Genomic DNA, 12,745 nt, shown 5'->3' on the forward strand with positions numbered 1-12,745 from the left:
AAGCATCTCGCCTTTCTAAATGTCTCTGCGCAGCGTTGACGTACTCTGGTGACGTCACGCTTGTAAAGGGCCAGTTTAAAAACAATTTTGTAATATTTGAAAAATATTAAATTCGACATTTCAAGTTAACACAGAAGCTTCTTTGTTCTCACACAATCAAACTCTACGCCTGTTTTTGTTTAAAGTAGTAAGTTTTTTTTTTCTGAAAAAATCTACAGTTTATTTTTTTTTTATGTCCATGATGCGTTTATTTTTTCCGGCATTTGGTTCGTCGATACAACATTTAGTCAAGTCTGTTCTGATGAATTGTAATTCCCCAATTAATTTCATATCTGAACTAGAACAGCTGAGTTAGACGTTTTTGAATAAAACCAATACAATAATTTAACAAAACGAGTACAAAACACATATTATGTAGTTTGTACTAATTAAACTACTGTAGTGAAATATCTGTGAAACATAATCCTACAGTCAAGATGTGTGAACTGTATTAAAGTACACACAGGTATGAATAAGAACCACAACGATGGAGTTAAAGCCTAATCAATAAAAAGTGGAGGATACACTGAGCTAATAAACAGACTAATTATAATATTTCTAATAATTATATACTAATCAATAGTACATGAAGTATAATGTGTAGGCCCTGGGTGAATGTGCAGCTCCTAGTGTCTTGTATTTCAGGGGAATTTTATTATTATTGAATTATTGCATGTGGCTGCAAACTGATGATAGTTACCGTCGGTAACTCGGAGGAGTTTTACCGTGGGAGCTGGGATCGTTGCATAATGAGAAGGACGCTGGGACATTACGCAACGTCACAACACAGCGCTGATTGTTCCCCCTGCAGATGACAGTGGACCGGTCCGCCGGAGCAACAGGAAAACAGCCTCCTCCTCCTCCCGGGGTCACAACAGCCCCCCAGTCCGGCCTTTAAAAGCAGGCTGCAGCCACATCACAGAACACCTCCTCCTCTACCTCCTCCTCTTCCTCCTCCACCCTTCCTCCTCCTTGGAGCGTCACCGTCGGAGTCCTGGATGCGTCCACCCGGAGCTCATCCAGCCGCACTTTGATTTATTCTGCGCTGTTTGCAGGTAGGAGCCGCTTCCTCCGCCTAAATAATAAGAGACAATATGCGGATCAGACCCCGCGGGTCTGCGGGTTTCAGGTCTGGATAACGGGCCGTTTTATCGTGCTGCTGCAGACGCACTTGTCTCCTCACCCTCCCAGTCAGCAGCCACAGATAATGCAGGCCGCGCAAAACGGAGCTGATCGTTTCTGTGTGATGAAACTGTCATTACACGATTGATTCATTTAATGTGAACGAGTCTGATCACGGCTCGTTACACTGGCCACAGTTTGATTGTGAGGAGATGATCTGACGTTTGCTCCGGCCAACACTACAAATGAGCCTTTTCATTCTCAGGCTAGAAATAAGAAAAACAGCTGGAATGAAACAGCTGGAATTAAGACGCGTTTCTGTCTGAGCCCAAACTTATTCACATTATACTTCACAAGAAACGTGATTATTCTGCAGATCGATTCCTTAAGTCACTAAAGTATCAGAAAATGATGAGGAAACATTTTGAACATATCTGAATCTTTTCAGGTGAGAAAACAGAGAAAAGCAGCCAAACGTCAGGAAGGATGTGAAAGATCCCAAATAATAAGAATAAATAATAACCAGCAAATATTCAGCTTTAGTAAACAGAAGCTGTTTTCCTTTTCTGCTTAGAGAATGACTCAATCAATCAATTATTCAGCTAATTGATTAATCTAGCTGATTCCCAGATGAGTATTATTGAAATATTTCTAGAAAATATGACACAGAAATGTATAAATACTACAATATTTGTAGTCACGTCTTTGCTGCAAACTAACTTCAGCCATTTTCTTTTATTAATACGACAACAGGTGAGAACAGGCTGATAATCAATCGATTATTTGCCAAACATCGGCCAGTTCCACCCAGTGGTTTTCTGCTTTTCTCTGCCCCAATAAGCTCAAACAATAATCAAATAATCAATAAATAATCACTTGTGACGTTGCGTAATGCTGTGCTTTCAATAATTACTGTGGCACAAAGCTCCGGTATGATTTGGTACATTTGTGTGTGTGTGTGTGTGTGTGCAGTACCAGGTCGGACTAATGGACCACACACACACACACACACACACACACACACACACACTGAGCTCAGCTGCATCGACGTCTCTGGCACTTTAAAGCTCTTAGTGATAAGACAATCGGACACAGAGCACTCACACCGCTCAGAGGCCTGATCGCTGGTCCTCAGAGACCAGAGACAGGCAGAGCAGCAGGGTAACAGTACTACACTTATAGTACTACCTTACAGTACTACACTTATAGTACTACACCTCCAGTAGTGCACTTCCAGTATACTGCATATACTGTACTTCCAGTACTGCACTTCCAGTATACTACACTTTCAGTACTGCAATTCCAGTATACTGCACTTCCAGTACTGCATATACTGCACTTCCAGTATACTGCACTTCCAGTATACTGCATATACTGTACTTCCAGTATACTGTGCTTCCAACACTGCATTTACTGTACTTCCAGTACTGCACTTCCAGTATACTACACTTTCAGTACAGAACTGCCAGTATACTACACTTTCAGTACTGCAATTCCAGTATACTGCACTTCCAGTACTGCATATACTGCACTTCCAGTATACTGCACTTCCAGTATACTGCATATACTGTACTTCCAGTATACTGCGCTTCCAACACTGCATTTACTGTACTTCCAGTACTGCACTTCCAGTATACTACACTTTCAGTACAGAACTGCCAGTATACTACACTTTCAGTACTGCACTTCCAGTATACTGCACTTCCAGTACTGCATATACTGCACTTCCAGTATACTGCACTTCCAGTATACTACACTTTCAGTACTGCACTTCCAGTATACTACACTTTCAGTACTGCACTTCCAGTATACTGCACTTCCAGTACTGCATATACTGTACTTGAAGTATATTGCACTTCCAATACTGCACTTCCAGTATACTACACTTTCAGTATACTGCACTTCCAGTATACTGCACTTCCAGTACTGCATATACTGTACTTGAAGTATATTGCACTTCCAATACTGCACTTCCAGTATACTGCACTTCCAGTACTGCATATACTGCACTTGAAGTATATTGCACTTCCAATACTGCACTTCCAGTATACTGCACTTCCAGTACTGCATATACTGCACTTGAAGTATATTGCACTTCCAGTACTGCACTTCCAGTATACTACACTTTCAGTACTGCACTTCCAGTACAGCACTTCCAGTATACTGCACTTTCAGTACTACACTTCCAATGGTTATTGCATCTTTCAAAATAAAATGCGACATAAAAACCTAAAGGCTGACAAATTAAGAGTCTCCAGCTCTAACGTCAGCATGTGAACATTTACAGCTCAGCTTCAGACTGATGCAGAGGAAAAACATGTGGTCAGTGATTGATGCTTGTACATGGTGGGTCAGGTTTGGATTGATTGATTGATTGATTGATTGATTGAAGCACAGACCCACATGGTTCACCTTCATGACCTCTGTCATCACAGTGAGACACGTGGTCGTGGCTGTAAAACAGCAGCCGCACTAACTGAAGGTTGTCGTCCGTTGTGACCTCCGTCATTAGGTGACCTGCAGGTAACCCCCTCCTCCCCCCAGCACAGAGCCAGGCTAGCTGTTTCCCTCTGTTCCCAGTGTCTATGCTAAGCTAAGCTATCAGCTGCTGAGTGGACTGACCACCTGACTGAGAATGAAAGGCCAGACGACAGTTTCCCAAACTGCTGAACTCTTTCCTCCATCCAGAGCACAACATCTGTCTGTGCTGTGATGCTGATGCACAGATCAGGTTCATCTGGGGACAGCAAACACTGACCTGGTGTCAGTTTTTCTGCGTTGTGACCTGACAATGTCTGATGTAGAAACAGGAGCAGGGGGGATGGAAGGTGACGCTGTCCTGCCGGTGTTCTGCTGATCCTCTGGGGCCGAGTGTAACCACAGCAGTAACTGTTAGGCAGCGCTGGGCGTTGGCCCGGCTGGGCGAGCTGATAAACAGGAGGGGGGAGGAGGGAGGAAGAGGGAGGGTGACACAGATGAAAGACACAGGGATGTTTGGAGGAGGATTTCCTCAGCAGCAGTGAGGCTCTGTGTTGTTTAGGCCCCCTCACCCCCCCACACACCTCCACCATCCGTCCCCGGGGGAGGCTCTGATAACAGCCAGACATGAACCTGATTCTCAGGCTTGTTTTCCACTGTGTCCTTGTTCTCATCCTCCAGAAACACAGCGATTCTGCTCAGACACCACCTATAAAGGCTGCATCAGCTGTCATGGACCAGTCAACAATGACCGACTGGACCCTGGTTCATGTTTTTAGCTTGTTCAGTCATTAGGGACAGGTCTCCCTGGACCAAAGTGCTTTAATTAACTGTTATTAACATTCCCAGCTGCAGAGTCATGGTGGACTCTGTTGATCTGTGCAGGTTTCTGTTCTGTTCCTGTTCTGGTTCCTGCTCAGTAGTTATCACTTTATAAATGCTGGTTAACACGAATAAAATATTAGTTTCATTAACTAGAAGCAGCCAGCAGTTGTTACTGTTTACTGTAATAAATGCATTTGGTTCTGATGTGATCCAGCCTGAAGGTTAATGAGCCAAAGTGTCTGTCTGCCGGAGGATTTTCCACAACCTGGCAACCAAAGGCACCCAAACTGATTAAAATGAGACACATACATCATGCTGTGCTTTCAGTCTGTGGGTGTCTGTCCCTCTGTGGGGCTGTCGTCTCACGATATGTCCATAGCTATGAGGAGACGTATAACAGCGTCAGAGGTTTGTTGGATTTCTTTAAAGAAACTGCAGCAGAACAAAAGGTCCCTGTTTCCTCAGCCCATGATGAGTCACTCGTCAAACATCGACCAGAGTCTGTACAGCAGCTGATGCATTTGCTGATTCTCTCTCGCTTCTTTCTCTGCAGCCGGTTGAACCCAAACAGGAGGAAGGATTCTGTCCAGACATGCAGAAGGTAACCAGTCACGTCCGTCCACAACCCTGAGTGTCCTGATGTTTTCCATCAGAGCTGCTGCTTGTGAGTCCGCGTTCGTCCGGGATGTGTCCGGCTCCACTGTGAACATCCCTGAGCTCCTAAACCTGGAGAGAAACATTAGCTGTGATGTGAACGTGCCCCACACAAAGTTGCACTGATCAGCTCAGATCTGGCAACACAGAACTGTCTCTGCAGTAAAACCAGAGTCGGACGATCACACAGATGTAAACAAAGAGTTTTTAGGGACTTCACTGAACCAGATTCAGAGACTTTGACTGTCTCTGCTCTGCAGTTGATGGTGTTAATGATGAATATGTCTAATGATGTGGCTGTGAGGGGAACAGCTCAGCAGCTTCACTGGAAACACACCAGCACCAAATAATAACATGTTTGTTTGCTGCAGCACCAGCAAAACAAAAGAAGCTGAACTAAACCAGATGTTTGTCTGCGCTCAGCGTCTCACACTGAAACGAGACCTGAGCTGAATTCACCTGGAACTCTTTCACCTCTTCTGTTTCTTTTGGGGTCACAGGTGGAGGGACGGGTAACCCCGGTCAACCTGCCTTCTTCCAGGGGCCCGAGCACCCCAGGGTCTCCTGCCACTGGCATCATGGTAAATTACACCTGTGCAAACACACCTGTAGTATCAGTCTGTACACCTGTAGTATCACACAAACTACACAGTTTTCTTTGTGTGTGTGTGTTCAGACCCGGGTGAACGACCAGGTGGTGGGCTATAGAGACCTGGCAGCTCTGCCCAGAGATAAAGCCATCCTGCAGGTGGAGAGACCCGACCTGATGACCTACCAACCACACCTGAGCTTCTCCTCACTCGACCCGCCGCGCAGAGAGGTACACACTAAACCCGATACGGCTGTTACACACGGCTGCGACACACGGCTGCGACACACGGCTGAGACACACGGCTGAGACACACGGCTGAGACACACGGCTGTGACACACGGCTGAGACACACGGCTGAGACACACGGCTGAGACACACGGCTGAGACACACGGCTGAGACACACGGCTGAGACACACGGCTGTGACACACGGCTGTGACACACGGCTGAGACACACGGCTGAGACACACGGCTGAGACACACGGCTGAGACACACGGCTGAGACACACGGCTGAGACACACGGCTGAGACACACGGCTGAGACACACGGCTGAGACACACGGCTGTGACACACGGCTGTGACACACGGCTGAGACACACGGCTGAGACACACGGCTGAGACACACGGCTGTGACACACGGCTGTGACACACGGCTGTATCAGTCATGTAATGTTTCTGCCTTTAACACAGACCTGGTCTTAAATAACCCAGTCGAAATGGTTTCAGTATTTATTGACCCTAATCAGACCCGTAGTCCCAATGAAGCATGTGCTGTTATTCAAAAACATGCTGCTATCTCTGTTTTTTAATTATTATGCAGCTTCTGTATCAATAAAATCAGTTTGTTCTTCCCTGTATCAGGAGACGTTGCTTTTCTGAAACTTAACTCATGTTAAGGTGATGGTTAAAGGGTTAAAACCACTTTCCCTAAATCCCACAAACTGTCTGGCTGATAAAATATTCAGTGCCCTCAATGAAAAGAATATTTTTTAGTTTTTATTTCTGAAACCAGCTGTTTCTCCTGTGACCCAGACAAACTGGAGATCATTCTGTTTGTGCTGATGTTAACGTGTTGACCCTGTGTTTCTGCAGCGATCTCTGTCCCCTCCCTCCATGTCTCCCACCATGTCTCCTGAGGTAAGACTCAGTCTGGTCTGTTTGCTCTGAGGACACACAACATCATATTCCAGGTACAGCGCCACTTACCTGTGTGTGCTTTGTTTTCAGGTGAAGGGACGCAGAGCAGAAAGCGACAGCGGATCTCCTGGAGGATCCACGCTGCAGCTTCAGGCCGGACGCAAGATCAGCGCCAGCCTGCAGCATTTCCACAGACCAGGTAACACGACTGCACCTGGACCCGGGAGACGACGTGAAGGTGTTTGTGTCTGAAAACAGAGAAACATCCAGCAATGTGATTTATGTTCACATGAGTAATATATTATATTCTGCAATAAATAAATAAAGTTATTCAAATGAAGAGACAAAGAGGTGAAACCAGGTGTCAGACACAAACAGGACAGTCTCTGTCTCAGAAGAATGAAAACATTTCTCAGCTTCTGTCCTGCAGCCACAATAAATCAGTGTTTATAAAGCAGGTAGTCCTACTTCCTGTTTACTGTCAGTCTGGAGATGTTATGCTGCCACCTGCAGGAAGCACATGTGGAACTACATTCAGTACAATTATTCAGTTACATACAATAATATACAGTTTTATATGGTGACTCTAAATTGCCCATAGGAGTGAGTGTGAGTGTGTGAGGTTGTTTGTCTCTATGTGGCCCTGTGATGGACTGGGGACCTGTCCAGGGTGGACCCCTGCCTTTCACCCAGAGAGAGCTGGGATAGGCTCCAGCAGATCCCTGGGACCCTGGTTAGGACTAAGGGGGTCTAGATGATGGATGGATGGATAGTTCTTTATAAACAAAGATGAAAATGGTTTAAATGTTAATGAGACCCCTCAGACACATTGGAGAACAAAACACACCTGTCAGTGAATCTAATTTAAGAACTGATTATTTCTGAATTGGCAGTTACTTGGTGGCCCTTTTCTTCTTCCCTCTGACAGTTAAATCTAAAACTGTTTTTCAGACAATGGAAGCAACATCTACAGGAAACCTCCGATCTACAAACAGGGTGAGCTGCAGCTTCTTTCCTCTCGGTTCCCTCAATGAGCAGTTTACTCACTTTGGCTGCTCCGTCTGCGCAGATGCGAACAAACATGTGGAAGGCACCGGGGTCATTCAGTCTGCAAAGTTTCCTGCAGCTCAACCTCCAGATCCCAACCAGCCCTCCAAGATCGAGACCGAGTACTGGCCCTGCCCCCCCTCGCTGGCCACCATGGGTAACACACCGACGTACTTCATCTTTGACTTCATTCTTGTTGAATCCAATATTATCAGATACATTCATGTGAAATGGGTCATTCTGCACAATTACTACTTTTACTTCAAGTACATTTGGATGATGGTACTTTGCATTGTGTATTAGTATTTCTATACTGTAGTATTTTAGCTTTTCCTTTTGAGAATGAGGTACAAACCTGTGAGCAGTGGAAACAGAGCAGACCAGTTGTTTCTTCCTCCAGCTGTTGCTTTTTGAATGTTGCCAGATGTTTACTTGCATGGAGCATGTCTGGGCCCACGTCTGTTTCTGTAGCTGGACCTAACTGTCCGGCTGAACTCTTGCAGAGATTGAGTGGAGGAAGAAGAAGAACCTGCAGGAGGAAGACGAGTTTGAGGACCTGACAGAGGAGGCCCAGACGCTTCAGGAGCAGGAGCTGGAGAAGGTTTGTGAAGAAAGTCTGAAACACAAACCCCACGTGCTGACACCGTCTCCACTAACTCAGGTGTTAAATGCATCAGGCTGAAAAGCTGCAGCATCACTGGATTTGCTGTGGTCAGAAATGTTCTGTGTTCACCTATACACCTGTCCAGCAGCAGGTCAGGGTGGGCTGGTTAAACATTTTCAGAGGATGTTAAGTTCATTTTTACAGCATCACATCGATGTGACACAGTTTGTACCATGAGGCTCCTGGTCCTCAGCCATGACGAGTTCAGCACAGTTCAGTTTGACGATGGTAGGAAGTTTTACTAAGTTCAGAACTGAGGCCAGACTCACCATCATGCGGGCACAAACTGCTCTGAGGCTCCTGTGTGTGTGTCCGAATCCAGATCAAGTCCAACCTGGGCCGTCTGATCCTGAAGGAGGAGAAAGAGAAAGCTGTTCACTTTCGAAGGAAGACGCAGTCGCTGCCGGACAGAACACACATGCACAGCAGTAAGAGCTTTTCACGCTTCACTCTGTGGCTTCACCGTGAACCTGTTCTCCAGCTGCTCCTTTGTTTCCACCTGCAGGTTTGTCAGCAAGTGCGTCGAAGTCTCCGTCACGCTCCGGCTCAGGCCTGACCAGAGTAAGTGTCCAATAAGAGACGTGAACCAGGCTCCGCATCAAGACGCAGCTCATATATTATTAAGCTGATGCACTGAAAAGGTTTTGGAAGGTTCTCATTAGGCCACTTTAGTCTGCAGACACCTGAAGACACACGAACAGAAAATAATTTAATGCAAAACAACCACAGAGACAGAAAAACAACGATAAATACACAGAACATGAGATTACACAGAGACAATAACAAAAACTGAGCAGTGTAGGAGAAGTGGACCCCTGATTACATGTCTGTGCTCCTGATTGGTCCCTGAGAATATATAATACAAAAAGCTAAAAGTTCTTTAGTCAAGAATAAATGAATTGTTTGTTTAGTAAAGTCTCACACTGAAAAGGTAAAATGGAAGAAAAGAGGCATGTGAAGACACAAACCTTAACAACCTGAAAAGTAAACCTTGCTGTTTGTTTGCAGATGCAGTCTGCAGAGTTTTCCACAGACCGGGATAAAGGACGACCAGGTACGACTCAGTTCCATAAACTCAAACCCACTGTGCTGATCGGTGCTCAGGTCACCGTGTTGGTGTGTGGACACATGAAACCACCACAGGTCGAACGTGTTCAGCTGGGAGGTTTAGACGTGTTAGACAGATGCAGACCAGCTGTTCCCTCCTGTTTCTAATAAAGTGAGACTGTCGAGCTCACAGACCTGGGATCAGTCTCCACCTCTCACTCTCAGACAGACCAGCGTGTCCGTTATTTACAACATCAGCAGCTCCTGTTTGTGTGGACGTAGACATCCATCACTGTGGGACTGAAGAAAAACTAAAATCAGCAGGATTGTGAATGAAGTTCTGCAGATAGAACCATGTTCCTGATTTATCATTTGAATGTTGATTCAGATTCACATGGTTAAAGTTCAAAAGAAACAGACCAATAATATATAAAAATCTTATTTAAGAACTTTGTGCACAACAAACACAAACCACACACTGATGAGCAGCAGGGAACCACAAAGTAAAACATGTTTCTTCTCTGTCGTATGTTCCTGGCTTCGTGCTGCTGCAGCTGCTCAGGTAAGCGTGTTTTAAGCGTGTTTTAAGCGTGTTGTTCACTGCTCAGACTCTTGGTGCAGCATGTGCATGGCCGTCAGCTGAACTGTGACTAACCTGAGCCACCTGAACAAGGTGTGTGTGTGTGTGTGTGTTGAAGCTGTGCCTCTCCTGCTGTTTCTGCTCTGTGTCCCTGAGCTGCTGGGACGGTGGTTCACAGGTTCTACAGCTGAATCTTTCACACTCTGTGTCTCTGGTCTGAGCAGGAAGGAGACGCCCGCAGGGAGAGGATGGACCGAGGAAACTCTCTGCCCAGTATCCTGGAGCAGAAGGTCAGTTACTCTCTGGGTTTATCCATTAATCGTTCTGTCTGCAGTATTTCACAGCTTCTACAAGACGAACGTGACGTCCTCGAACGTCTCAGTCCACAACCAGAGAAAGAGCAAATCCTCATTCAGGAATCAGAAATGATTAAATTGATGATCAAACTTTTTCTGCTTTTTCTGAAAAAATATCAAAATAATATTTTCAGTTTAGCATCACTCTGCTCACGCTGTTCCCTGAGTTTCTTAAATGAATAAACTCATGATCGTGTCAATGAAAATCAATTTACAGAAAAGTCAGAACTCATTTGACCTGTTTGCTGCCCAGGTCTATCCCTACGAAGCACTGATTGTGACCCACAGGGGGCGCTGTAAGCTGCCGCCAGGAGTCGACCGCACTCGACTGGAGGTTTGTATCAGTTTGGTTAGAGACTGGATGGACCTGATGTGGGGAGACAGTTATGACTTTCTGCTGCCTGACGAGGGGACGGCACAGGGACTTTAGTGTCAGAGCCTGGGAGGGTTTTATTTTCTCACTACACATTTTGGTTCTATTTATTTATCCTGCTTCTCCTAATGAAGCTAAAAGTGTTTTAAATTCCAGCTCCTCCATTTTCTCCTCAGAGGCATCTGGCTCCAGAAGAGTTCGAGCAGGTGTTTGGGATGCCCATGGCCGAGTTCGACCGCCTCTCTCTGTGGAGACGAAATGACCTGAAGAAGAAAGCCTCACTTTTCTAACAGGAAGTGACCTTGTTCCCAACAAACAGTGATGAACCACCTGCTTTGGAACGAGGAGGAGACTCAACAGACCATAATATCAAATATCCAAACACACAGCGATGCATCATACTAGTCCACGCAAACATGTCCGCCATCCAACTAACCAATCACGTCCCTGGATGTGTCAGGATCAGACAGTGTGACCCTGATTAACCTTTTACTCTGACCAACCCTAATGACGCACTTACACTCATCCATGTTACCTGTGCTGCACTTATAACCACCACTGCTTCATCATCCTCATTGTGTCACCACCATCATCATCATCATCATCATCATCATCTCACTGAGCTGAGCACCCAGAGGTCTGTGTCATGACCCGAGGCTTTAGCAGTGACTGTGTGTTATTGAGGCCAAATCCAGAGGCTGGTCTCAGAGCAGCTTATCAGACGTCTGAGTCACTGATCCTTTAATGTTTGATATTTCCGGTGTTTCTGCAGCTTCATAGTCATGTGACAAATATTCCAGCTCGCTGCCTAAACACCTGCCAGGACACAGTTTGGTCACATATCATGTTGACTGGACCAGTTACTACCCAGCTTCAGGACACCAGTCTAACCAGACTGACCTCTCGTCATGACCCACAGCTCTGACGTGTTTCCGCTCTGAACTTGAAAAACTGATAAACGTCACGTGTTCAACGTTCCTGCTCTTGTACAGCAGATGGTAATATCTATTTATTATGTATTTATCTGAGGATTGGAATTTACTGCCATAAGTGTCACATTTGTTTGCTACTGTGAAACGTTTCAGTTGGAAAATATCAGTTTTTAATGAGCGTTCACTGACTTCATTCCTCACCTTAACCCACGTACCTGAACTTTTAAAGGAGCAGTTCGTACTAATCCACATGGTAGCATCTGTAAGGGATCGTGTCGTCCTCTCTGTGCTTCCTTCTGAAAATGCCTCTTTGTTTCTGTTGTACAATGTAAAGTCAATAAATAGTCAAATAAATCAGAGAAAACGTTAAAGGTCTCGTGTTTTTTTTTCTTGTCCATCTTGAAGCATCTCACCTTAGTGACCAGAGCAGGACAATCTGTGGATTCAGTGAGTTATGCGGTAAATGTTCAGGTAATAATAGGTGAATATTACGCACAAGATCAGTCATCACTGATCAATTAATTCAGAAAAAAGACCTCCACTCACCCTTTAGAGGCGCTCCAGGCCTGTCATGCTCCTCCAGGCCCTAAAATAACTCAGGGTCTGGAGCTGGTTTTTGGAAAAAGACAGGCCTCCCATTGTGAGCCAGGTCAGCGGTGTGGCTCCCTGCTGGGTTTTTAATAGTTTTTGGACAACAATGGAGGTCTACGGCTCAGACCCATAAGCTGAACCAGGTTCTGGATTCACACACATTCATTGGTGCTGTCAGTAACACACACACACACACACACACACCCACACACCCACACACCCACACACCCACACACACACACACACACACACACACACACACACACACACACACACACACACACACACACACACACACACACACACAC

At 45.6% G+C, this 12,745-nt stretch overlaps 1 protein-coding gene across 3 annotated transcripts; it reads left to right on the top strand.

The window, feature by feature from the left end:
• The first annotated feature begins 885 nt into the window (after positions 1 to 885).
• dmtn (dematin actin binding protein) lies at positions 886 to 12,217 on the top strand. Of its 3 annotated transcripts, none has more exons than XM_026297085.2 (16): positions 886 to 1,094; positions 5,018 to 5,128; positions 5,619 to 5,699; positions 5,795 to 5,938; positions 6,803 to 6,847; positions 6,938 to 7,046; positions 7,799 to 7,843; positions 7,917 to 8,051; positions 8,398 to 8,495; positions 8,881 to 8,986; positions 9,064 to 9,119; positions 9,567 to 9,612; positions 10,160 to 10,167; positions 10,410 to 10,475; positions 10,759 to 10,875; positions 11,091 to 12,217. In XM_026297085.2, exons 3-16 carry the CDS (start codon positions 5,697 to 5,699, stop codon positions 11,202 to 11,204), a joined length of 1,092 nt encoding a protein of 363 aa, XP_026152870.1. In that variant the 5' UTR covers positions 886 to 1,094; positions 5,018 to 5,128; positions 5,619 to 5,696; the 3' UTR covers positions 11,205 to 12,217. The 3 variants fall into 3 exon arrangements, with proteins under 3 accessions (XP_026152870.1, XP_026152868.1, XP_026152869.1); XM_026297083.2 differs by having other exon boundaries at positions 887 to 1,094; positions 5,018 to 5,065; XM_026297084.2 differs by having other exon boundaries at positions 890 to 1,094; positions 5,018 to 5,065; positions 10,795 to 10,875.
• Positions 12,218 to 12,745: the final 528 nt, after the last annotated feature.

The sequence above is a fragment of the Mastacembelus armatus genome, chromosome 12 (genome assembly GCF_900324485.2).
Source record: "Mastacembelus armatus chromosome 12, fMasArm1.2, whole genome shotgun sequence".
In the NCBI taxonomy this organism is placed as follows: domain Eukaryota; kingdom Metazoa; phylum Chordata; class Actinopteri; order Synbranchiformes; family Mastacembelidae; genus Mastacembelus; species Mastacembelus armatus.